General features: G+C 45.5%; 2 protein-coding genes across 3 annotated transcripts in view; one reads left to right on the top strand and one right to left on the bottom strand.

The window, feature by feature from the left end:
• palb2 (partner and localizer of BRCA2) overlaps positions 1–27,318 on the top strand; it is a 61,181-nt gene that overhangs the window by 22,516 nt on the left and 11,347 nt on the right. Inside the window, exons 3-4 of one of the 2 annotated variants that reach the window (XM_088613033.1) lie at positions 11,722–11,829; positions 24,261–24,313. The gene's annotated coding sequence lies outside the window, so the exon portion shown is untranslated. The remainder of the gene's footprint in view (positions 1–11,721; positions 11,830–24,260; positions 24,314–27,318) is intronic. The other variant, XM_088613034.1, reaches the window with a different exon arrangement.
• dctn5 (dynactin 5) lies at positions 14,049–27,293 on the bottom strand. Its single transcript, XM_088613050.1, has 7 exons — positions 27,159–27,293; positions 26,827–26,895; positions 24,341–24,459; positions 19,446–19,557; positions 14,978–15,080; positions 14,666–14,787; positions 14,049–14,334 (listed from the first exon to the last, which is right to left on the bottom strand). The coding sequence occupies exons 1-6, from the start codon at positions 27,204–27,206 to the stop codon at positions 14,690–14,692; spliced, it is 549 nt and encodes a 182-aa protein (XP_088469176.1). The 5' UTR covers positions 27,207–27,293; the 3' UTR covers positions 14,049–14,334; positions 14,666–14,689.

A 27,318-nucleotide genomic window follows, 5' to 3' on the forward strand; every position in this document is an offset into this window, starting at 1 on the left:
AGTAGCAACAGTGTTAGTAGTATTAATAGCAGCAGTATTAGTAGCAACAGTGTTAGTAGTAGCCTTAATAGCAGCAGTATTAGTAGCAACAGTGTTAGTAGTATTAATAGCAGCAGTATTAGTAGCAACAGCGTTAGTAGTAGCCTTAATAGTAGCAGTAGTTGAAGCAGTAGCAGCAGTATTAGTATTAGCAGCAGTGTTAGTAATAGCAGTAGCAGTAGTAATAGCAGCAGTACTAGTAACAGTAGCAGTATTAGCAGCAGCAGTGTTAGTAGTAGCAGTAATAGTAATAGCAGCAGTATCAGTAGCTGTAAAAGCAGTAGCAGCAGTATTAGTAACAGAAGCAGTATCAGTAGCAGCACCAGTAGCAGTGTTACAAGTATTAGTATTAGTAATGCAGTGCCCCTTGAGTCCTGGGTCCCACAGCTCCAGCTGGCACTGAACCTCCGTTCAAAGAGTACCATGGCCTTCCATGCCCGAGGTAGCCATGACCTTGTCCTCGTTCAGCAGACTGGGGTAAAAGTTTGGAAATTATGGTCCAGGGGGAAAAGGGGCACCTACTGGTTCACCAGGACCACTTGCAGCAGCAGCCTGGTTTTCCTTAAAGGTCCGCCAGCCCGGGACTGACCACACCCAGCCATGAGCAGCTTCTGAGATCTGGCCAGATCAGGCTGGAGGGTGGTGATTCAGATCATTAAGCACAGTGAGTTTTTTTTTTGGTCATGGTGGCAGTGACCTGTGGTTCCTCTCAATTGAATTCACAGATGCGACAATGTGTGGCGCTGAGAGCAGGGGTTCATTGTGCCCACGGGGCAGGGCCACTCAACCCAGTCCTGACACACAGCTTCATCTTTGCGCTGGTGATTAATTTCCAGCTTACAGTGCTGTTTGCCTTTGGCAGGACAAGCAAAGTTCTTTGTAGTGACGTTTATATAGAGTATGTTTTTCCAGCGAAGTACATATGAACTGAAATCGATTTCCTTCTGTCCCCTGACCTGTTCAGAGAGGGTGCCCAGTCCTGATCCTGGAGAGCTGAAGGCTTTTTTTTTCATTCCAGCCCAGCCTGCACTTGCATTATTGGTCCAGTAATGCACATACTGTATCCGCCAGTTAAAGACCTGAAGGAGCAGGGCTCCCTTACATGATCACAGCCCTTCTCTTACCACCTACTGCAGGGTTTCAGATAGGAGCCGCCCTTGCGCCAACACACACACACACACCTGGGAGAGGACAGTGAGCCTTCCTGGAAGGCGAAATGGAAGCAACAAGGCGTGAAAATGACTTTCCACCGAAATCTTTCGTCTCTGCTCTGTTGCAGTATGCACCATGTGGCTAATGACAGTGCAGAGCACGAAGCGTGGCCCATTATCGGCTCATCATTAGGCTGTTTTTGAATTTGCTTTTGTTTGCTTTATTTTATTTATTTTCTCTTGCTGCCTTCCCATAATTACGTTTTAATGGCTATCCCTGCTCTCTGCTTTCAAAGCCGCTGATAACAGAATTGATTCAATGAGGTCATGTTGCATGACTGAGCAGAACGGAGCCAGCCGGTCCAGAGGCTGGAAGTCTGGGTGCCCCAGGGGGCTCCCCAGAGTTAGATGGCCTTGCCCGCACCATCAGCAAGTTCACACATATGTTATCCAGCAGGGACACCTATCCCCAGGGGGTGCACAGTGTCACCGTGACAGTACCTAGAGCACAGTGGGACAGCTTCACCAACGAGCCAGCTCAGAGCACCTTCGAGCTGCAGCACTTAAGGGATGAAATTCCTTAAGAAAGTGCACTCTGGTGCAGGGAAACGTGGTGAAAGCAAAGCTTCGGGAGTGCAGCGACACCATGGTAAAAGTTGGGGAGATGTCGAAAACGTGCAGTAAAGTGTAGGGTGTCAGGGCTCAGCAAAGTAAACAGAGCTGTGACAAATGAATCATTTGGTTAAACAAGATACTGCACAAGCAGACGAACACAGTTCGCTTTCCAGAAAGGTGGGGTGTCTCGCTGGCATCATTTATGTTTTTGGGGGGTCGGACGGGTCTTTTGTAACATTTCTGATGTTCTCGTTTAATACACTTGTTGGATTTACTGGTAATGCCTAAGAGGTACAAATGAGAATTCATTTCTGATTTGTGACAAGAGCCCAAAAAAGAGGTCTTCGCAAGCCTCTTTCTCTGTGATGTGTCCGACACAAACGTGTGTTTCCCACACGCCGTCCCAGTGAGACTGTGCTCCGCCCTTGCCTACAGACCTGCAGGAGTGTGCAGAGGCCACCTTAATGAAGGGAGAGCTCTGGAAATGCTGCTTCTGTTCGTGTAGCCTTTTGAATATTCTGCGAGGGGTCGAGCACCATTCAGTTCATCTTTATTTATACGCACCCTGACCTTCAAAAGAGGCTCTCCTCCTCATTTCGTTCTTCGGTTTGGAAAAAAAGAAAAGAGGGAGGGTGCCAGCCGTTCTTTCTCATTTCTGGCCTCTTCACCCTCTGGAGTGCTGCTCCTTCACAGTGCCCACGCGGCGCCCTCACAGCTCACTCTGTTAATGGGGCGCAGGAGGGCTGGAGCCAGCCGGAGGGAGACTTTCTTTAAGATAAGATAAGATCAGATCACTTTATTGGCCATATATAATTTCTTGTATTAGGAATTTGTCTTTTCGCATACCCCAGCTTGCTCTCCATGAGAGACACAGACAGGGAGAGAGAAGCTGGGGGTCAGAGCACAGGGTCAGCCATTTCTACGGTGCCCCTGGAGCAGTTGGGGTTAAGGGCCTTGCTCAGGGGCCCAACAAGGTAGGATTCCTCTGCAGGCCGCGGGATACGAACCGGCAACCTTCCAGCCACAGGCACAGATCCTTAGCCACAGAGCCACCATCCTGCACCCTTTATTTACCCATGTGGTCCCCTGGGTCTGCCACAGTGCTTAGCTTTACTGTGATTTGTATCATGCTGTCTTCTATGTACCCTAACTCTTACTATGATTTTACTGCAGTTTACTACTGCGATTACTAAACTTTCACCGCAGTGTATCACAGTCACCCTTCTTGAGGAGAGAGCTGTCTCTCTGGGGGTTGAAGGCCTCTTAGGCCATTGCAGACCAGGTGAGCAGGATTTCCCTGTTTCACCTGCAGATTCAGTCGTGGCCCTGCGTTTCTGCGCCCTAAATAAACTGCTTGCTGGGACTTAGCCGAGTTAAACTGTAGTGTTAACCAACCACTTCCCTCCTGCTTTCTTTACAGTTTGCATAAGGCTTAAGTTTTTACCACGGTTCATTGGCAGGACAATTAGGAGATCATGCACTTCCAAAGGGTGTGCCTTGATTTTTGTGTTTTTTGGCTTAGCTTGTTTATTTTTGCTTTTGCACAATCGGGTACAGTGTAAACACCTCTCTGTGAGCAACACTTTTATGGCTAGGTATTGCCGGAGTCAGTCCTGCAGCTTGGTGAGCACCCTGCTCCCTGTTCTGCATGGCCACACGTCCCGGTGTTCTGAGACATGTACCCTATGTGATGTACGTGACGGTGCTTCGGCACTATCGCACGCCTGTATCGGCTGCATTTGGAGCTCTCTCAAATCTAAAGGTGCATGTCACCTTGCTTTCAAGTCTGGGCCCTGGACACTGGGCAGCTGCCAGTGCAGTCCTATCTGACAGCCTTGAATGCCGTTGATAAAAGCACAACTTCAGCAGAAAGCACTCTGATGTCTGCTTCCCTCTTCTGTCTCAGTAGGGCACAGGGGTGTCTCAGAGAGACAGATTTCAGGCCCAGGGACAGAGAAAGTAGGGATAGCAAAGACAAAGCTTAATAGGGAGGGTTGGAGAGGGAGATGGCGAAATAGGGGGACAGGAGTTTGAGAGAGAAGCAGAGAATGAGAGAGACAGGAAAATAGGTGTAACCAGAAGAGGCAGATGTCAGCTTTCATCATCATGAGCTTTTGCTCATGTTTCTAAAGCAGGTCTTCTCAGAAGTGAACTGTTGTGACACATCTTGCAGCTGTGAGAAACAGTTTGTGAACCCCTTGGAATTATCTGGATTTCTGCACGAATGGCTTCTAAAATGTGACCTGATCTTCATCTAAGTCGTAATAATAAATACAGTCTTATTTAAATAACAACACACACAACGTTTTGCATTGTCATATCTTTATTGAACAAATGGTTGAAACAATCAAGAGACTGTTCAATTAGATGAAGATCAGATCACATTTTAGGAGCCATTCGTGTAGAAATCCAGATAATTCACAAGGGTTCACAAAGTTTTGTCACAACTGTACATACTAGAAGGGTCTTGCGGGCACAGCCAGGCACCCACTTGGCAAGGTCAGAGCAGCAGTGATGATTATGATCCAGCAGAGGCAGGAGATGCCCAGGCTGGGATAGTGGCACCTCTGCCACTCAGAGGTGGTGAGGGCACTGCTGCTTGTGTACCTGCTTCTTAAGAACCTGAAACAGAAACCGGGGTCTGTGCTCTTCAGGGCTTTATCTCAAAATGAAAGCTGTTTGCCTTTTTCTCCTGGGTATCGGTTGTACAAACGAAGAAATGCCCATTAATCACAGCGATAAAATTTAATGAATACCAGGCTTTGTCCCAAACTAAATATACAGCTTATTTGAATAAAGGGATTTAATCACTCTTCCTGAACAAAACCCAGGGTGAGGTCATCTGCTCCTGAGAGTGCGGTTTTGCAAAGCATTGCTCCAGCTATGGCTTAACAAGGGTCAGCAAGATAAGGAACAAAAACCCTCTTATGTCCTTTCTCCTGCTTGAAAATAAGGCTGAAAATAACATCGTGATGACTGAGCCCAGGACTGAACGCTTGTAGAACGCTACTGATCCTCAAAGCAAAAGATTCTCCATGAAATAACTGCAGGTGTATCAGCTGCTGCTGTCACGTTTTAGCTGTGAAAGTCTGAACTAAAATTAAGAATGGACCAGGGCAGTCCAATGGAATCAAGTTCCATTGATCCTCTGACAATCCTCTGCCCATTTTGAGACAGCTTTTGCCTGTGTTGCCTATGAGGGGGTCATAATGTCAGCTACAGTGATCGATTATTCTTCCGTAGGGCTGTTGCCTGGGGGTCTCTGCTGGGGCGAGGCGTGCAGGGACGTGTTGACCAACAGCCAGGCAGAGGAACACCCTGGGCTGATGAGGTCACTGCGTTCTTGCTTTTTATCTTAGTGCATGTCATGGGGTTTGCGACTGTGTGAAAAACGAGAAAGCAATTAGATTGGGCTGTTCCATTAAAAAGTTCTGATGTACAATCAGGGTGCCAAACCAAGACTACGGCTTTTTCTAAAGTAAACACAATGTGAAGTATTGGGTGGCACAGCAGACACACTTAAGTCTGACTTTTTTATGTTAACTCTTTCAATTCTATTGACCATAAGAGTTTCATTGCAGGTGCTCGGTCATTGCAGAAGAAAAACTTCTTGATTCGCATAATTAAATTCAAAGTGTCATTTCAAATTATTGAATCAGCATGACAATTTGTGCACATTTATCGTCGTATTGCAGTATGGTTTGTTTTATTTCTTGTTTTTTTATATTTATTTACATGTTGCTCGTTTTCATTTACAAACAATCCATGCTGGTGCCCCATGAATCAGTGCTCATAGTTTTCCCCTCTTACTGATCAGCAGTGACCTCTGTGATTTGTATGTTTGACTTGATTTGATTGAACTTTCTTTATGGTGTGCTGTGAGGTCCAGGTTAATACATTCAACAGAACTGGTCTTTAATAGCAATACTTTACTATCCCTGGGTAACAGGGCTCATTGTGCTGCGGCAATTACAGAAATTACATCACCCAACTCTGAAATCTAGAGTGTGGAGGATCTGGTGTGGTGGCACAGAGGAAGTCTCTGCTGTCTATATAATAATAATAATAATAATAATAATAATAATAATAATTGCTTACACTTATATAGCACTTTTCTGGACACTTCACTCAAAGTGCTTCACAGGTAATGGGGACTCCCCTCCACCACCACCAATGTGCAGCCCCACCTGGATGAATCGACAGTGAGCCAGAACGCTCACCACACACCAGCTATCAGTGGGGAGGGGAGCAGAGTGATGAAGCCAGTTCATAGATGGGGATTATTAGGAGGCCATGATTGGTAGGGGCCAATAGGAAATTTGGCCAGGACGCCGGGGTTACACCCCTACTCTTCTAGAAACGCCCTGGGATTTTTAATGACCACAGAGAGTCAGGACCTCTGTTTTACGTCTCATCTGAAGGACGGCACCTGTTTACAGTATAGTGTCCCCGTCACTATACTGGGGCATTAGGACCCGTACGGAACGCAGGGTGAGCACCCCCTGCTGGCCCCACTAACACCTTTTCCAGCAGCAACCTTAGTTTTTCCCAGAAAGTCTCCCATCCAGGTACTGACCAGGCTCACACCTGCTGAGCTTCAGTGGGCTGCCAGTTGTGAGTTGCAGGGTGATATGGCTGCTGGCTATTATATTGAGTGGCACTGTGTGGCTAAGGGCCTGTGAGTGCTTGTGCTCGAATCCTGGCAGACCTGAACCCATCACTGGTATCATCTAGAATTCTCCCTTGGCAGAGAACCTACTATAGTTTTGAGGTGAGGCGGAGCTATCCACTGTCTAGGCTGGGGAGATGGGGTTGTGCATGCTTGAGCCCTGCGCAGCAGAGAGATCTGTGCTCCTCACGCCCGGACAGAACTCAGGTCAGGAATGCATTTCCCCAGAGTGCTGTTCAAGATGAAGTTCTTCAACAGGGTTTTATAGTCAGTGTGTGTATTCATTTGAAGGCATCATCCATTACAACCTGTACTGGTGTCCCACTGTACTTCCACCACTAACTCCTGTTTAGCTGCCGAGCTGAGAGGGCTTTGTCTGTGAAAATGACCATGTATTACCAGCCTCTCCTATTGCATATTACTTTATCACACCATTTTTAACCAGTGCTTTAATTCAGTGCTGGTTCTTACACACAGGGCCTCCCTGCTTTAAATCCACTCGAAACCTTTTTTCACTAAGATAATCAATCACTTCATTGACCTAAAGTATCTCTGTTTCCAAGTGTTTAGTCATCAAGGCATCAGGTCTGTGGCTCTCCAAGCCCAGTACTAAGGCAGGGCTGGACAAAGTGTTCTCTCAGAGGAAAGAGCTTGGCACTCTATAGCCAGTGAGTGGGTATTTCGAAAGGCCTTCTGCTGAAATGAAGGCAAATTTGATGCAGAACACTGCGTGATGTATTCTATTACCTGTGTCCTCCTTTTCTGATTTAATCTGATTAATGAGAAAAGGATCATGCTGTGGCACTCTTTTGGTGCAGTGTTATAATGTTATATAAGTCTGAATATCTACCCACTGTCATCGGTGAAGAGGGGGGGTTTATGGAGTAGGTGGTTACAGTTTCCCCATCCACAAGGCAAACAGAACTCTGTCTCAGCACTTTTTGGTCCCCGTGCTGTACAGGGAAGATATTGCTGCTCTGTGAAGGCTACTTCAGGCCTGGAGGGAATGTCATACTAGAATAAACTTAGGAGCCTGAATCTTCTTAGCCTGGGCTAGAGAATTTTAAAAGAGAACTTGATTTAAGTGTTCAAAATCCAGGCCTTAAACAAGTCAACTCAGGGGACACTTTCAAAAACACAGAGGACACTTTCAAAGTCAGCAGCATCACAATGACCTGGGGACACAAGTAAAAATAACATTTTTAGTCTTGAGTGACCCTCAACAGGAGTGGGCCGAGGGAGTCTGCAAAAATCTCCACAACTGTGTTTTGTGAGCCCAAATGAGAAGGGGATAGATAAGACTGTACACTTGTGAACTTTCTTTGGCTGTTATTTTTGGAACAGTTTTACCACATAGCCATATAAACAGTCATTTACCACATACAGTCATATAACCCAATGTTCTGTAGGATTTATAAGGAGTTTTATCTACTGTGTTTTGTGCAATCAGTTCAAATTTAAAGAGGGCAGAACTTAAACTTCAGAAGTGGCCTCTGTAGGGACTGAGTGGTTGACCACTGCAGCCGTCAATAGACCACACATTCTCTCTGGTCAAAGCTTAGGCTTGTAGAGGCCTCAGGCAGTGGGGTCATTAAAGTCCTTATCTCTTACACATAAAAGGGATGACATGCTCTGCACCTTGTAAGAAAGCTACTGAAAGATGACTAACCCAATCCATGACAGATATTGATATTGCAACACTTGTTTCCAGACTCTAGCAGAAAACAGTGAGGAGGAGCTCAGTCCTCACTCCCACAGTCAGCCTCCCAGCCTTCCCTCTCCTTCCCAGAATGCACAGTGCCAAGAGAGCATGTCAGGCTGGCTCACCTCTTGTGGGGAGCTCCTGGGGCTCTTGGTGTCACAGAAAACTGTAGACTGGAAACTCTGACGTAACTGAGGCACGTCAAGGGGCAGCGGCAGGCATCAGAGGGAGGCCAGGAGATCCTCAATATGCATTGGCTCTGACTGCCTCCCCTCCTTTCTCCTCCTTAATTCATGATCACTGGATCCTGCAGGTGCGGAACACTGCTCTGGTCAGGGGGGCGCAGGGTCGAGGGAGGTAACGCAGCCTGAATCGGCGTGAGCATGACGCCGGCCGTGTTAGCACAGACTGTCCTCTGTTGCTTGCAAGCAGCAGTACGCGATTGGCAATCAGGCCTGCTCCTCTGCTCACACCCTGAGCCAGATGTCCACTGCCCTCACCAGGAGCTCCTCCCAGACAGCATGTACACTGTGCTACTGTTGTAAACAGGAAAACTCGCCTGTAGCAAAATAGGTGTCACAAGGAGACGCTTGAAATGTTATGTGTATGTTTCCAGACATGGGTAAACAGTGTTGTGCTACTACTTAAGGCTTCTGTTTCTGTATGCATTGCGTGATGCATATATAAGAAATATGAGCACTACTTGCGTTTACTTCGGACATGCAAAGCACTAATGTGTGCTCATGTGATACTGAAAGAGTAAAGAGACTGGAGCCAATGGATTAAGAAGCACTTCGTACATGCCCTGCCCAGCACACATCAGAGGCTTAGTAAGTAGCGCTTCCTGCATAGGTATTCTGCTGAAAATACAACCCTTTCAATAAAAGAGGGAGACAAAATGAAAACACACAGTCCTGTAAGACCAAAAAAAAAAGTGTTGGGCACAGGCATGGAGTTGCAATCCTGGTGCCAGTGCCAGTTTGAGCAACCACGGCATATGTAGGCTGTCGTCCAACACTTGGGTTTGTTCTCTTGTAAAAGTGGAGCTGGGCAGGACAGCTAGACAGAGGCAGTGGAGGGCAAGCAGGGAAGTGGACACTGCACAGTAATGGCAGACAGCTTGAAGAGATCATAAAGGCTTTCTCCTGAGACAGAGACTGGGTGGTGTGCATATGTAGGACATTAAAGCGGGGACATCAGACGGTTGCTTAGCAGGACTGATCATGTGGAGAAACCTTTTTCCCCATTATGTCTCTTAATAACACTGCAGAACAGACAGCGGAACAGAGTCCACGGTATACCCTTCTGTCTTTTAGAATTTAACCCACTCCGAATCCCTCAACAGCAATCACCAATACACAGCCCCCTCACCCCACAAAAAACAGAGGCAGAAGAGGATGCCTTCAGAACATCTTTCAGAAAAGATTCTCGGATCTGGCTTTAATGTTTTTTCCTACCGACGTCGGAAGTGCTTTCTTGAGCCAATTAACAGCTGCCCCGCAGATGAATGAGCAACCCTAAAATTCCTGCATTCGAACTCCAAATTTAGAAAACTGGAACTCCGTCCTTGTGGTTTTATAATATAAAGTAAGAAAAAGGTTGTTCCCCTTTTCATTTGTTCTGTAAGAGGTTGAATAAATCAGGAGATTATAAGCTTGTGATAGGTGGACAAGGATACTGGTCAATGTCAGGTCACACCCTTTCACTGCTTTCATCAGATCTGACAAACAGTTTCTCCAGAGATTTCGGGCTCTGTCCCAGATGAAATCCTGTAAGGTTTTGCAATCAGCCCAAGCCATCAGTACTTTGTGATACGCTATCAGCACTGTGAAAGAAGTGTTTTTCGAGGGCCCAGTTAATCTCCCCTTGCTTAGTCAAGAACCAAACTATTGCAACAGCAGGCAAATGCCACTGGACCCATGTGCCACATGTGTCTTCACAGCGACTGGGGTTGGTTTTGCGATTAAACAGTGGTTTTTGCCAGAGGCTAATCAGCCCAGTGCCAGACTGAGCAAACAACCAGCTCTGGCAATTGAGAAGGGCTCTTGGGCTGCAGATAAATAGTCATAATAAAGCCATAAATAAGGTCACGTTCTGTCAATAGTTTGTTCTTAAAGAATGAGGCTCAGGTGACTTTGTTCCTCTGTTCTAACCCCTTCTCTGTGCTGAACTTTATTGGCCCAAATGGATTTGGCCCAGATTTGCCTTGCAGGCAGGTAAAAAGACATACACCACACATAACACATTAAACGCAAAATTAATCCCTTAACCAAAAAAAAAAAACATACAGGCATAAGATTAAAAAACAAGTCAGGAGCGTTAAATAATCCTCATTTTCCAAAAGAGTTAAAAAACTCAAGAGGGTATCGGCGAGTTAGAAAGGTACCTAAGATACATACATGATGTATGTATGTTTGTGACATCATGCAGATCAAACCCCTGTCTTTTTTGCTTTACATTTGTGCTAAAACAACTCAACATACATTGGCGATAATGGCAGACACAAAATGGCAGAACCATTGTGTTTAACGCTCTCAGTTCCGCAGATACATGTATATGACAGGCAGTCAGCTCTAATGATTGCCTGCTGGAATCCAGCTTCTGATCGCCGACGAGCTGAGCCCCTGGTTATTTCAACAAGTGCTCCTTCTCCTCAGAATCCGCGTGGAGAGAACCCTGAAAGTGTGCACAGGGCCTTTGTGAGAGAAGGAGAGCCCACAACAGAGAGTGTGCACTGTGGACAGGCCCTTCGGAGACAGCAAGCCATCAAGAAGCTTTTGTCTGGCATTATTTGTCAAAAAGAACAAACACAGCAGGGTCACTCAATTGCTTTGCTTATAAAACGCCGACACGGTAACAGTTTTTTTCTGCTGCCTGTCATAGTACATTTCTGTCTTTTGAGTTAAAACCTAATACTGCTTTTACAAGTATAAAAAAATTAAACGTTTAGAAATTGCATTGTGTGGAATGGAAACACACCTGCACACCCAACTAGGAAGGACTCCTGTTTGAGCAGCCATCACATTGTGTCTAGTATCTCTTCTGTATGCGTGAGAACTTGCTTTCATATTTCTACAATTAATATATTGCTAGAGGAAAACCACTCTACCAAACAATACTATCTCTTCCTAGACTTAGTGGCCAAGACCAATACTCCTCTTACACGCATACTGTATGCAGTGAAACGTCATCATTTCGAAAGTCAGAGAAAAGAAGAGCTATCTACAGAAATCCTTGTTGATGTCTGAAGCTACAGTTCTGTAACCAGATTAGTCATTGTGGCTCAGTCTGCATAGCCATAAGAGGAGAAATTTACATGACCTCATAGTAACCAGTGAAAGGAGGACATTGACCCATTTAGCTCAAGCCCATCTGGTGGGTACTAGCTAATTACTCCAAGGACTTCCAGGAATTTGTTGAAAGAAACAGGATATCAGCTATGATGACATGGCTCTCACTTTGCTAAATTTCATACTCCTACTGTAGATCTCTTTGACAGAGAAGTGGCTCTTGTTCTCATTTTTGCTTGTTCCCTATTGTTTCAGCTCAAAATGTGCTGCAGTTTCTAATACAAGCGCCTGGCAGCTTCGTTCTGGAAGAATCAAATGTTAATACTTCCCAGGCCATGTGCTAGACAGAGCTTGGAGAACAAGGTGAGAATTGACTGTCAACATGTCAACACTCAAAATGCCATTTGGGGCCATATAGCACTCTCTGTAAGACAGCCTCACATACTGCAGTGCGCAGCCTGAGTACATGACAAGCTTCCAAAAACCACGAATAACAGGTGGACCGACATATTTACACAAGCAAGTGCTAACACAAAGGCCCCTTTGAGCTCTGACAGCTTGTACTTCATGCTCTGTTGTCACTACCACACTGTCTCAGGCACACAACTATATCAGCAAAGGGATTCTCTCTAGGATTCCTGGTTTCTGCCACTCCAGATGCACAGCTCGAGCAATTAGAGCTATGACAGACGTCAAAAACAGACTAAGGGGAGTCTGGCTGCAAGACTCACATGAAAATCCACTGCATGATATGCTGGTACAAGATGAAGCACTAATGAGTTTATTCAGGGTCTGGAGGTAGTGGACATGTTTAACTGAAAGAGGAGGAAAGTATGCCAAGATGTTAATAATCATCATAATAATAATAATAATGATAATAATGTTGCTTTATTAGCCCTATACAATTTCTTGCATTAGGAATCCGTCTTTTCGCATACCCCAGCTTGCTCTCCATGAGACACAGACAGGGAGAGAAGTTTGGGGTCAGAGCGCAGGGTCAGCTATTGTACAGTGCCCCTGGAGCAGTTGGGGTTAAGGGCCTTGCTCAGGGGCCCAATGGAGTAGGATTCCTCTGCCGGCTGCGGGATTTGAACCGGCAACCTTTTAGTCACAGGTGCAGATCCTTAGCCACAGAGCCACCGCTCCTCCCTGTTCGATGTACTCGGGGAGAATTTTGCAATGGCTAAAGTGAATGAACTGTGAAACTTGTACTCTGCCTGCTCTCCACATTTTGAAATCTAACGTATCCCTGCAAAAATCAGACCTGCTATGTCCAAAACCCGTGCTGCTAAGCAATTAGCTTTTTAAAGCCATTCTTCATGTGGTTGAAACTACACAAAGCCTAGAGTTTTGTGACTGGGGAAAAAAAAATAAAATGAGAAGGATTCCTACGGCTGCCAGCCCAGCTCGTGGTGCTGGTGTTTGCCTGCGTGTCCTGCCTGAGCACAGTTTCCTCAGAAATACAGAACAGAGCCTTTCAGCTCCACTCCACTGTTTAAGGCTGCTGCCCAGTGCTCAGGAACATCCCACAGCACCGGAGGCCAGGGCTGAACAATGCCTCTGCAATCTGACGAGTGGACTGATAATTCAAGAGTGGGTCTCAGGCAGCTCTTTACTTACCTACACATTTTCACACACTCAAGGCCTGCACTCCCTCACCAGCATGGAAAACGTCTTTTCACATTTCACGTAGGACTATACCGCTTACTACACCATTTTTCTCATGAAGCTTATATTATTAGAGTCCACATTTGCTGTACACATACACTTCTACATAGTCTGCACGTAGGCATTATCACATCGGTGACTTCTCTGATGTATGATATTACATTTTGTCCCTTTTTTCTGTCCAGGACAACGCGAGTCCAAACAATCTGGATGAAAAAAATCTCCACTCGGAGACACAGTAGAGCTATAGACCCCAAATGTTAACACATCATGAAACGAAAGCATAAAAAATTATCACCTTCACACCTCCACAACAAAGCCTCAAGTTTAAAATAAATAAATGGAATCCTACAGTGTCCTGGCTAAAAAAAAAAACTTTAGGCTTTAACTAAAACCACATGGAAGAATGGTTTGAAAAAGCTAATTGCTGATCAGCAGATAGTTCTTAATAGTATCAGAGAGGCTGGGGGCGGCAGTGTCACAAAACACACTAGGGTTACCTAGAAAGTCAACCGTATTGACTTACAGGGCATCCCAGCCTCTCCCACGTTGATCCAGAGATAAACCAATCTGTTTAACCTGGTGTTTCTCAAACAAGGATTCAGAACACCCTGATCCCGGAGTATTCTTTCAGTCTCCAGCAAGATGATTTGTGTTTTTCTTTCCCTAAGCGCAAGCCTGTGTGGGCTATTGTTTGATCTTAAAAAACGCCTCAGGCCAACTGATGCACAAATACACCAGGGGATTCGGTTTCACACTGTGCTACGTTACCACCCACTCGCTGGGAGAGAAATGTCAAAGAGAGAGAAAGAAAACAGGGTCTTTAGAGTGTCAATACTGATTTGCATTTTGGCTTACAGGGAACACGGGTTTTAGAACCACATCACCTAAGCAGAAGTTCAGATAAACACAACGACCTTTACTGTTTTTTTTTATTTGCAAGAAATCTGGTCTGCCACAGGAGTTATAATTTAGTGTTGCATTTACAGGATAAGGGAGAAACTGGGTTCTGCAAACTATGAGTACTGACGTTAAATAATTCAGTTTCCCTTGTTTGTGTAAGAGTTTTTTTTTCCTTTGCCTAGTGCCGTGTGAAGGTTCTGCTGCGGCACAGTCGGGTCCCAGGGGTTTCTCAGCTGTGTTACCAACACATATTGGCTGGCACTGCTACCTCCACTCTTCACGCACAGGGTCTGAAACCTGGAAAGGGTACAGAGAAGAGTTACGACGTGCTGCGTGGTTCCTTGTGCAGTGCATGTTGATTTTTATGCTTTAGTACTTGTGTCGAGACAATCACCATGCAGCGCCGACACACTGATATGAGACTAGCCATCAAATTAGTCCGCGGAAAGTCATGCAGAAAATGGAGACCACGGATGATTAAGATTAAAAGGATTCATCTCAAATTAAATCCCACTGTACGTTTTACCTTAAATACATCATTGCGGAACGGAAAACAATTTTTCATGCCAGGGGCGAAAGCAGTGAGATCACCGTGGGGTGAAGCTGCGGGAGTCCATGGGGTACGTACATGTGGACTGGTCCACTTCATAAGTTAAATCTGACTGAGGGGGAGGAACTTCTGGTAGTAGCTCTTGGTGACATCGATCATGAGCTCCTGGGTGCACTCTGGCAGCTCTCCCATGAACAGGCCTGGGGCAGAAACGGAGAGGCAGTTAACCTGAGGGGCCCACCGAGAGCCGGGGACGGGCAGATGAAAAGAGAAGGCACTGAACACTTCTCTAGAACACTAAACGCAAAATTGCCGTTCTCTGTGAACTGCTAGAATGGGTGTCTCTTTGCTACCCCTTGTGCACTCTGCCCCCTGCCCTCTGTCTCTCACCGGGGCAGCCGGAGAACACGGTGAACGGAGGCACCACGCTCTCGGGCGGCAGGACGGTGTTGTCCATGATCTTACAGCAGTCCTTGAGAACGCACCTCCGGCCCTGAAACACAAGCAAAACAGCGTGAGAAGACCAGGGCTCCTTTCAGTGGAACAGGGGTAGTTTTCCCCAGTCTCCTTTAATCTTGACCTGGTACATAGCATGTTTTCATACCTTTCCCTATGTATAGCAGTCATATAAATCTCTGCTATACCTGTGATCTGGCTGCAGATTGGTACTAATTACATTTTCTACCTGTCACATTTTAGTCTTGTATTCCTGCTTCAGAAGAGCATATTCCTTTCCCATGGTGTTCTGTTTTCCATGGGTGTCCAGTACTGGGAAGGCTCTGTTGTGTGTGCATGTGTGCTGGGCCCTAGAATTGAGCGCTTTTTCGTTTAAGGATTTTCACGGTCTATCAACAGCGATAGCATGTGCTGTCCATATGAGCTTTCTTTTGTGTGATGTTCGAATGGATACAGAGCAGCAGGGTTACAGTGAACGGAAAGATGTTTCTCACCAGCCCACAGACTGCGTTCGCTTTCCGGCTCTGCACTCTTTGCACCCCTCAAAGCCTAGCACAGACCTAATGGTGATGAGGAGAGCTTTGGCAATGTGCAATACGAGCCCCTCCTCCAGGCCCAGCTGTGTGAGCAGAGCCTGGTAAACAAGCGGGCTGGGCTTACAGATGCACGCTCAGGTAAACCAGCTGCCCCCCCTTCGCGTGTTCCCCTGATAAGACAGGACTTTATCTAATCAGAACACCGTACACGCATATGGCCACTGTATTGCTTTCTGTTGCAATACCAGTGACCCAGATCCCCCGAGTCTTTCACTTTTAACAATGGCGGCTGTGCTGCTTCAACTCTGTTATCTGCCACTGGCAGGTGTCCCAGCTGCACGGCAGCCTGCACATAAACGTGTTCGCTCGATCATTCCCCCCCTCCCTCCTCCCCACCCCAACCTCTCTCAGCTCTGGTCAGTGCGGACTTCACTACTTGCACGTCTGTCGGGAAGCATCTGTGGGAAAGTTCCAGCTGGGACGTGTAACCATACTGGTGCAGTTTATGAAGCTATGAACAGCAAAAAGCCTCCTTTTTACACTTGACATTACTCATCTTTCCAAACATGTCAGGAATTTAATGTCTGTTTCCCCCCCCCAGTTTGAATATAAATGTGAATGCTGAAGAACACCGTTTACCACATCATCCTTTAGCACATTAGAAGCCTGTAGTTGTGGATAAAATGAGCTGCAGGTAAACAGCACAGTAAAATGAGATGGAGAGAGTGCAGCACGAATGAACGGGAAGGCGCTGTTCAGTGTCTGAAGCTTATCTGACATTTCTATCGTACACTGTCCTTAACTGAACACTGCTGAGCTCACTCGAATCTTTGCTCTTTCACCCCACAGTGGAGGACAGTGTTCACAGTTAATCCTCCCACGACAAACATTTTGTTCTCCTACCTTATGTCATGTAGGCAGGGGCTGCTGCAGAATTTCGCCATGTTCTGTACTGTACATTTTCTAGTGCTGATAAGAACAATCTACACAACATGGAGGATCACTTAATGTGCTGACAATTTACCCAGGCCCCGTTAAGAACTGCACAGAGCGACATGCAGTGGCGCTGTAACTAGCATGTTCTGCTGTGCTAAGTTGTGTGGTTCTGTGCTGCTGGGAGCTTCAGGTTCCCAAATGTACAGTGTTTAACGGGGCTGCATGCATGCAGAAATATGCATGACTGGAAATTTAAGTCTGGGTCTTGCTGATCGCTGCACAGTGTCGGAATCTATCTCCCAGCACTCCAGAAATCTCTGGAGGGCGACACCAGACAATCTAAATTTAGAAATCAAGTGGGAGGATATCAGATGCTCCCCTTGTGGGTAAGGTCAGGGAACCTCAGCAGCTCCTCCACAAAAGGGCTTTTTGTGGAATTGGGAGAAGACAAAGACTAATATTACTGCTACCAATAAAACAGTTAGGGGGAAAAAATGTTTATTCTAAAAATAAAAACTAGCATTTGCTTCCAGCAAACAGGAGATCCAGATCACAAGTGAGCAGAAGCTAAGGTTTGCCATTTCTGTGTACTGATCTAGGAAAAGGCTTTGCAGTGGGTTTGTGATTCTGTCAGAAGCGAAGGATCTCTGGGATTCTGCCTCTCGCCACTGTGACAACAGCACAAGAGATTTTATGGGAATACACTCCTGAAAAGCAACACTGTGTGATATCTTTCTGGATGGCACAGTGCTTGTCTTGCTTTCCCAGCATCTCAGAGCTGTAATTGCACTCAAAATTCCTGCATGATGTTGGTGTTTGGCTAGTTTCTACGGACACAGCTTTATTTGGCTCACAGTTTCAAGAGCACTTTCTCTTTACTCTCTGCCCTGCTTCACATATGGGGTAGTAAACAGGCTTCAGACTGGATTACTGAACTGATTGTTCATCATTAAGAGTGCAGCTGGTAGATTGTATCTCATTCGTTTGATCGCAATTATTCAATTAATAAGCCCAGGAGATGTTCCACTATACTAGAGATGGGAAAGACCGTGAAGCAGTGTTTCTTTGTGAACTATTTAAATAGCATTCGGCAAGGCTTTCATGTTATTTTCCATGAGAAATAGGCATTCTTGCGATAAAAAGGATAACTGAACTGCTTTGATGGCCAGCTCAATTGATTGCAAGCTAATTAGTGGCTCTAACTGCAGACCTCCATTGAGAGCATGTAAATCCCTGCTTATTAATTTTTGTTCTGTTCTGAAAACACTTTTCCCCTTACAAACAACTACAGAGTCACTAGGAGTGCACGAAGACCTCTACAGCAGATGCATATGTCCAAGATTAGGCTGAGTCGAGGTCACAGAGGCCCTATCGTTTGGGGATTAGTGGCTTGATAGAGGAAGTGAAAACCACTCACCAAATTACTCTGCCTGTCTCACATGTGGGTTAAGTAAAGTTGAATCTAATGTTTACACTGAGCAATTAATTCTGAAGCATTAGGAGGATTTCGTAAAGGTCGGGCCCATGCCAGTGGTATTATACAACCCCTGCAGACAAGCCGCAAAAAGACACAGTGACAAATGCAAGATGATTGGGGAAAACAGAGGGCAATGACAAGAATAAAAGAGATGGGAGAGTGCGAAAGATGAAAGGGGCACCTCCTGCTGCCCAGCAGCAAACAATCATTAACAATAGAGCCCCCATCTGTCGAAACCTTGAACAAATGTTGCCTGAAGTAATAACACCAGTCTGCACTGCCAGTGTGCTGCAGAGTCTGGGCAGAATGAAGATTAGATGGCTATTAACGCAATACTCAATTGTAAAGCCATCATTTCAGGCTCAGCGAGAGGCCGCCACTACTTCGCCTGAGGAAATCAGGCAGATCTAGCCAGGTGAGAGAAGGTGTCGAAACTCCCAGCAGACTCGTGTGTGGTACTTGTACTTGTGAGTGCAATTCAGAAGCTGTTCGTGCAGTTAATAATAATATAATAATAATTGCTTACACTTATATAGCGCTTTTCTGGACACTCCACTCAAAGCGCTTTACAGGTAATGGGGACTCCCCTCCACCACCACCAGTGTGCAGCCCCCACCTGGATGATGCGACGGCAGCCATAGTGCGCCAGAACGCTCACCACACATCAGCTATCAGTGGGGAGGAGAACAGAGTAATGTAGCCAATTCATAGATGGGGATTATTAGGAGGCCATGATTGGTAAGGACCAATGGGAAATTTGGCCAGGACGCCGGGGTTACACCCCTACTCTTTTCGAGAAACGCCCTGGGATTTTTAATGACCACAGAGAGTCAGGACCTCGGTTTTACATCTCATACGAATGACGGCTCCTATTTACAGTATAGTGTCCCTGTCACTATACTGGGGCATGAGGACCCACATGGACTGCAGGGTGAGCGCCCCCTGCTGGCCCCACTAACACCTCTTCCAGCAGCAACCTTAGTTTTTCCCAGGAGGTCTCCCATCCAGGTACTGACCAGGCTCACACCTGCTGAGCTTCAGTGGGTTGCCAGTTGTGAGTTGCAGGGTGATATGGCAGTTGCAGGGCTTTTCTGCAAAATTTGTTAATGAAGCTTTTCTTCAAAAAAACAAAACAACCCTCAGTGAAAATAAGAAACGCTCTGATAAAGAACATTAAAAGAAAGCCAGGTGCACAAAACCGGTGGTGTTCATAGTGCTTCTGAAGTCTTCGGTGCGAACTGTGCTGCATTTTAAGCTCTTTGCAGATACCCGGAATTGCTTTCCAAAACCATATCCTTGCAAGAGCAAGCTCAACAGCTAACAGGATGTTTATTCATGAAAACCCACAGCAAAACATTTAAAGAGCACATAATGGCACTGCTTTCGTTTGTGCCAAAACCCACACAAAGCCAAGGGAAAAGGTGAACCCTGCAGGATACAGATATGCACTCACGATGACGCAGTTCTTGCCTATGTGGACGTACGACCCAATCTGCGCTGCGTTGACCACACAGTCCTCCTCGATGAACACGTGGTCCCCGATGTGAAGGGGGAAGAAGGCCACTCTGCAGGGAGGAAGCACACGCAACACAGGTCATGGGGAGACATGTCTCCGGCTCCATCAACAGAAAATGTCAGATTTTTTTCCCCATCATCTCTGTTTTTAATATTGATTTATGGAGATTTTAAAAAAACAATAAGAGTAGTTTAATCTTGGCTGTGGAGATGTCCTGATTGTACATTTTTGAAGGTGTTATCTAATAGCAATGGTTAGTATTCTGACTGTTAATGCAATTAAGTAATTTCAGTTGAAAACAAAAATTAATGGATTACTAGAAACTTAAGAGGTTTGTGTAAATTGCGAAACACACACCACAATAAACATATCAATGACGATTCTTACACATCATACGTGAATGGAGGCAGAAACATGATGGAAAACGTGAGGGTTAGTAGGGCAGTGGCTGGCTGCTGTCAGAACCAGAATCGGGACTGTCTGACTCACCACAAGGCACGAGGGCCCATGCAGTCACCTTTTTGGAGACTTATCCACTGCTCTCCACTCAACACAGTGGTTAGCACTGCTGTGCTGTGCACTGGGACCAAGGGGCTCAATTCCAGACCTGTCTGTGCGCAGTTTGTGTGTTCTCTTTGTGTTTGTGGGGGTTTCCTCGCACTGTCCAAAACTACGCTGGTAGGTTAATTGGCTTCTGGGAGAACTGGCCCTGGTCTGAGTGTGTGCAAGCTTGTGTTTGTGTCTGCCCTGTGATGGCCCGGCTTCCTATCCAGTGTGTATCCTGCCTTGTGCCCTTACTTTATCGGGTTAGGCTCCAGCTTCCCCTGAACCTTAATTGGTTGAAGCAGTTCGAAAATGGATGGGTGGATACTCTTCCTGAATACCAAGTTCAGGAACAGGCAGGTGTGAGACAGGAAATGCCCAGGCCACCTGGTCTGCTCCAGTATTTCTGCAGTCAGTCTTGCTTATGGATTATGTATTCCAGCACATCAGTCTGGGGTGAGATCGTGGCTGATGGAAGTAAAACTCTCAGATTCTCATCACTGAGCGCTGATTTCACAGTCCACTCTTACCTGGCAACAGACAGATGTCTGGGCCATTATAATAGGAGCAGAGCTCAGCGTGGACACATAGCGTGTTTCTGAGTTGAGAGCTCTTCAGTCCCACTGAAACAGAATAGGCTGACACAGTAACCAACTAAACTCACCTCAGATTTGCAGTACACTGCTGATATAGTCTTACACGTCATCATTCTGTTTTACCAATATACCATAAGCCATAAATAAAGAACACATCGCATTCTACTGCTGGTATAAAGCAGAGTTCTGAGCTTTGCATGAGCTGCATAATCATGTAACTCAGGAGCTAAATTATAAGCTGAAGTTGTAGATGTCTAAGTATGAATAACTTTCTACAAGTTACAAACACCATGTGTTGGAGAGTAAGGTCATATGCAGCACATGAGGTGAGTAGCAGTAGTTTATAATAAACAACACAGGTGTCCAGTGCCACTAGCTTACACACAAACTTTATGTAGACTCTTTATGTAGTCTAGTGAAGCTCTGCTGCATTGCACGCTCACTCAATCTGTTAGTGTAGCATTTTCATCACACGGGCATCTGTCTTGTCCATGAACAGCACTGCTGTTGCAGCTGTAGCTAGGATAGCTCCCTAATTTTTACTCCAGGTGTATATTTTCAAAAACTGCGTTAGCAAGATCTCGTTCAGGAGATTTATACAATTCCAGTTACCATTTTACAAAATGGATATTGCTTCTCTGGAGAAAGATCAAACAGAATTCAACTAGAACAATTCCAGGATTAACCAGAATGTGGTACACACACAGGTTAAAGGAGGTGTATCTCTTTAGTCTTTAACTGAGGGACTTAGGAGGGAACTTGATACAAGTATTCAAAAATCCTGAAAGGTACTGACAAACGCCAGCCTTTCCTCTGAGTCTTATACAATTAATTATTTACCGAGTCACAAATATCAGTATACAGGATGTCTTTATTGTGCAACACTACAGTTCTCACTGTTCTGAGTCTTGGGTACAACAGTGTCATTTGACAACTTCAGCATAACAGCCAGTTCCATTAAACAAGAGATGTTTGATGCAATAATAATTGCACTGAACAATTGCAAAAATAATATCTGCAGTACAAACAGTTCAGTCCAGAGGCAACCCTCTGATCCAACCCTCTTCCCTCATTGTCTTGTGATTCTCTGTTTTGTCGAGTTAACGAATGTGTATATTAAAAGTCCAAGGAGCCTCTTGTTCAGCACAATCCCAGCAGGCTCTGGGTCCTACAGCGCTGCTCTTTCGATTCTGGGGACATTCCTCAGAACGCCAAGAACAGGCTTCAGGAAGCAGAGTTTTGGGTTGACAAGAGCCCTCCTTATCACCCTGAGAGAAAAGGACAAGGTATTTCCGATAGTGGAATGACTCATTATTTTTATCAACGTAACAACACTTTCTATTTATAGATCAGGGGGAAAAGCCGAGAAAGTTATATCTCGGACGAGGCAGGTGCCTTTTTTTAACAAAGCCACTTAAGATGTTTGCCCATTCAGATTTTTTAGTCTTATACTCCCCTCTCACACATGCCGATCACATTATTTAAGATGACCTGTAGTCATTTTTGTGTTCGTGTGTTCCCACGGTACATTGTTAATAATACTACACGGGGTAGGACATTTCCAGAAAACTCTCCCACTCTGTTTCTAACCTAATACCAACAACAAGACTGCATTCACACAAGAAATTCATACAATTCATACAATACATTCATTCACACATTCATAACAAGAAATCTAGACAAGAGCCATTTTTGAAACATATTGAAATAAAGTGAGGTTATTAGGCTTTCTTACCAATGCTTCAAGTATCTCACCTCCAGTCTAAGTAGACAATACCTTGTTTTCTACAGAGTTGTCACTTTTCTAAGAAACACATCACTGGGGTGACCTCTGGGACAAGGCCAAGGCTCATGAGACAGGAGTGCAGGAGAGGAGAGTCTCCTGTGACCTGTTGCCTTGGCTTCTTTCTTTAACCATTCTGCCCTGTACTACAGCACTTTCACCACAGAACTGTAGTTAAGACTCGGGATTCTCCAGCGTTAAGTATATTTTCTTAATAAAAAACAGTGAACAGTCTGATAGGAAAAACAGGGCGTAACAACAATGATTTACCTTCCTGCCAGGGTAAATAAAATAATGACACACCGAGCCCAGCAACACCAGAATCACACAGTCCCAGCACCTCTCATTTATTTGACGAGTCTTGTGCATTTTTTTTCTGCTTAATCTGGTGGGGGGGGTCAGTAGGCACGGCAACATATAGTTGGCTACTTTCTATAGTAGGCATGGCAACACCTTGAACCATCGCCGGGGTGGTGGGGGGTCAGTAGGCACAGCAACGGTCTTGAACCATCACTGGGGGGGGGGGAATGAGACCCCAAGTACCCAGCGCACAGCGAGGCCTCACTGCAGCTCAAGACCGGGGGGAAAAGTCCAGCTTGAGATTCTGTTTGTTGGATTTTTGTTTTCCTCCTTTCCCATTACGTCTTTAATATCGCGGGCAACCTGAGAGGAGCGGCGGTACAGCTAATCCCGCGGCCTCACCTTCAGGCTGCCTCATCCGCGATCAGAAGCCGTGGTGATTAGCTTTCACTCACACACCCCCCCTCGAGCAAACGGGCTCTTCAGGCTCCTTTCTGGCAGAGTCAGGCAAGACCGGTCCAAAAAGGCAGAAACACAATCGTGCTGGCATTTAACTCCAGGTGGGGGCTGCACACTGGAGGGCGTGGAGGGGATCCCCATTACCTGTAAAGTGCTTTAAGTGGAGTGTCCAGATTACCGCTATATACTGTACGTGTAAGCAAGTATTATTATGAACTCCCTCCACTGCAAGTCAGTATGTTCTGGGGTTTGTCACAGTGTGCTGAGTGGGGCTTTGCTAATTGGTTACGCAAACCCAGTGCGCTCTCAGATTCTGGTTATGAACTTCCATGCCTAATTCTTTCAGCTGTCGGTGCCACAGAAGAACAAAGCAAATGGGGAGGAAACACAGGGGTAGCATCTCTAAGGACAAACACACAATCTCATTACTTGGAGCACTGACTTAACCAAGCGTGTAGATATATATTTTTTTACTGTCACCTGCCTCCTTTACAGACAGCTCTTAAAGTACTGTGTATCTCACCCATTGTGATGACAGTGTATTTAATGTTAACGCTCACAGTGTGCTTGATCTCCTGTTATCATTCTTATTCTTGATGGTTAATAGGCACACCCACAATGGGAGGAAAAAACACAGTAAAATGGCATAAAAAATGTGATCTCTACCCCTATCTGGCATCTCCATCACTCTCTCTGGCACTTTGCAGTATCTGTGATGCAGCTAACTGCTGCTCTCTAGTGGTTCATCAGACTAACTGCACACAGTGAAATATTTCTGCCAGTAAAAAACAAATTTCTGTAGGGTTAATCTAACCTTAGCCATCAAGAGCCCATTTGATGGTATATTGCTCTTACATTGTGTTGCATAACAAGCCTGCTCTATGTACTAGATATAGTTAGTATTTGGAACTCAAAGTGTGCTTTTTACTGCAGGTTTATCTTAGAATGCTGATAGGTGAAGACCCTTTTAAAGAAAGAGTTAATTTTTTGTAATACTTCCCTGCCCATAAATTGGACAGAATGTGTTGAGGGCTTACTTCTTGTTTCAATTTCTGTTTCTTCCCTTTAAAGCTCACCACTGCTACCCCACGCCTACGAGTGACCGTCGGCTGACCATTCAGGAGGTGGGTCGAGGCAGCAGAGAGACTCACCCTTTGCTGAACTTCTTAAAAGGTGGCCGGATGACACTGCGGCTCTTGATGACACAGTGACGCCCCACCCGGACGTTAGCGAGGTCCCCCCTGATGATGCAGTCATTCATCACGATAGTCTAGGGACAGAGAGACAGACAGACAGGGAGGGGGAGAAAGAGAGAGTCAGCAATCTATATTTTAATTCAAACACACAACTGCAGGATACAACCTTGGGAAAGGCCTTGAGTCAGATGTCAACATTACTGCAGCGCTAGTACAACTATCTTATTTTACTGTACACTTCACTTCTCTACAGATCATCACTGGCACAACTGCTCACACAGCGAGCACAAACTCCAAGGCACCACTGCGTCTGGAGAGGCCAATAATGCTATTTTGATTTAAGAAATTACGTTAAATGACACGTCTTCTTTCTTTCCCCTTCACTACAATACACAGGACTCAAACCCAGTTTGTGGGAAAACTAGTGTTTTCTATTTTTTGTTCCACCCTAAGTAATCAATCAAACACTTATTTTCTAAATAAGGCGTATATATGATTATTCTTAAGGTCTTGTACAGATTCGAGATTTTTTATTTGCCATATACAACAAGTGTATTGGAATGCTTACTCATTCAGCTGTACCCAGTAACAGTGGAGAAAAACAAATGACAAACGGATATGGACAAATAAATTTAGACAACAGACGTTATAATACAGGCAAGACAGGACATAGTGCAAACAGTGCAGTACCTTAAAGTGCAGGTGCTAATTTGAGCTGTTTCTGATGTGGACTGCTTGGGGGAAGGAACTGTTTTTGAATCTACTGGTCAGTGTTCTGATACCGCCATACCTCCTATCAGAACCTGATGGGTGGCCAGGGTGAATTGTGCCCCGAAGTATAATAATAATAATTCATAATTGCTTACACTTATATAGCGCTTTTCTGGACACTCCACTCAAAGCGCTTTACAGGTAATGGGGATCCCCTCCACCACCACCAGTGTGCAGCCCCACCTGAATGATGTGACGGCAGCCATAGTGCGCCAGTACGTTCCCACACACCAGCTCTCAGTGGGGAGGAGAGCAGAGTGATGAAGCCAATTCAGAGATGGGGATTATTAGAAGGCCATGATTGGTAAGGGCCAATGGGAAATTTGGCCAGGACGCCAGGGTTACACCCCTACTCTTTTCAAGAAACGCCCTGGGATTTTTAATGACCACAGAGAGTCAGGACCTCGGTTTTACATCTCATCCGAAGGACGGCGCCTGTTTACAGTATAGTGTCCCCTTCACTATACTGGGGCATTAGGACCTACGTGGACCGCAGGGTGAGCGCCCCCTGCTGGCCCCACTAACACCTCTTCCAGCAGCAACCTTCGTTTTTCCCAGGAGGTCTCCCATCTGGGTACTGACCAGGCAGGTAATTAGGTAGACCAGAGTGTAACTGGAAACATGGGTGGAACAAAAGCAAGAAAATGGCAGGCCCTCCAGAAGTCTGAGTTTGAGAGTCCTGCTATAATAATAATCTGAAGCAATACAGTAAAAAGGAGTTAAAAAGAGAGTAATATGCATATAAACAGTCAGCCTGTTTGTGGCTGAATACTTTTCACTGACCTGCAGACCAGGAACATATAGTACTCGAGTAGTTTTTTATTCCATCCCTGTATTTATTTATGTGGGTAAAAATCAATCCAGTTTTTGTATGTCTAAATCAGTTCTTATCAAGAACAACTGCCGGACTCCCCTCCTCAAAGACTGAAATTGCCTGTCCCCATCACGGGATGAGCAACCCACTGTTCCCAATACAGCTGGGGTTCCCAGTGCTGCTCCTGGCCACCCCACACCTGCTGGTTTCCATCGCAGCCCAGCTCTGTTCTTAAACGACTCCTTAACGGAAACGAACAAGTTGCTCGTTTGGAAGCATTGCAAGTTTTTTTTCTTTTCTAAAAAGGTTAGAGATCTTACCTCACTTCTGAAATGCACTAGTTAAAAGGCCACCTCCGACGTGCTTAGGAACTGAGTTACAATTAGGGAGTTCAAAATAAACTGACTATCGGGGCGATAAAGGATTCAATTATTTGAGTGCTCATGTGGAAGAAAAGCCAGCGGGTGTGCAGCTTCCCAGGACTGGAAACCCCTGCAGCAGAGGATGCTGAGCAACTCCACACACACGGGTGCTGTCGGTCCCCCCTAAATCGTCAATATCAAGACGCCTGGAACATTTTTATTGTTATCGCTGTAATAGGCAAGGCTGTTCAATTAGCTAGTTCAGAGATGTTTGAAATGAAACCACCAACGCCCTATAACTCAAAGACCACAGCCCTGAACCGAGTGACTTGCTCAGTTGCCCAAACCTCCCGAGTTTCCAGTCTACGCACACAGCAGATTTAAATGTGACGCCGGAGTGCGACTGTAAGACCAGAGCTGATTAACGGGCTGTGGGTCAACGAGAGATGGAAATATTCCATGGATTGAGAAAATACAATAGCACGATTACTCACTTTGCCGTTCAGCACGATGTTCTGACTCCCACACAGAACGGACTGCCGGCTCACCTTGTTCCCGGACGCCTGCCAGACAATTCAGACCAAGCGATTACGGATTTAGCTTACAAGAAAGAAAACGCCAGACCCCTGCTTACATTTAGTGTATTTCTTCAAACATCTTTTTTTTAAAAAAATCTGTACACATCATCTTTTATTGGTTTTACATTCTGTATATGTTAATGTATTCTCTGGACTGGACGGTTTTTCGCATTCATTTTCAACCAGATAAACACTTAATCGTATATTGTAAGCGTCTAGTTAGCATAATATGCAAAGGCAAACAGTACCGTTTCAATGTACTCGGCTTTGTTGTACAGTATTTCACACAGCTCCATGGCAGAACAATTACTAATAGTAATAAAAGTGAAAACCGGGTCGGCGCTGTGTTTTGGTTGATCCACTCCCTGCTTCCGCTCTCTTCCGGAAACGCACTACGGCACCCAGCCA

Source organism: Lepisosteus platostomus, chromosome 19 (assembly GCF_059453375.1).
Source record: "Lepisosteus platostomus isolate fLepPlt1 chromosome 19, fLepPlt1.hap1, whole genome shotgun sequence".
In the NCBI taxonomy this organism is placed as follows: Eukaryota; Metazoa; Chordata; class Actinopteri; order Semionotiformes; family Lepisosteidae; genus Lepisosteus; species Lepisosteus platostomus.

What these genes read in the sequence shown, in the direction of transcription:
- dctn5 (XM_088613050.1), bottom strand. Translation starts at nt 27,206, where the DNA reads ATGGAGCTGTGTGAAATACTGTACAACAAAGCCGAGTACATTGAAACG. An exon ending in TTTAAGAAGTTCAGCAAAGG is followed by an intron (nt 19,558 to 24,340) that starts GTGAGTCTCTCT and finishes TCCTCCCTGCAG; the next exon opens with AGTGGCCTTCTTCCCCCTTC. An exon ending in TAGGCAAGAACTGCGTCATC is followed by an intron (nt 15,081 to 19,445) that starts GTGAGTGCATAT and finishes CTTGTGTTTCAG; the next exon opens with GGCCGGAGGTGCGTTCTCAA.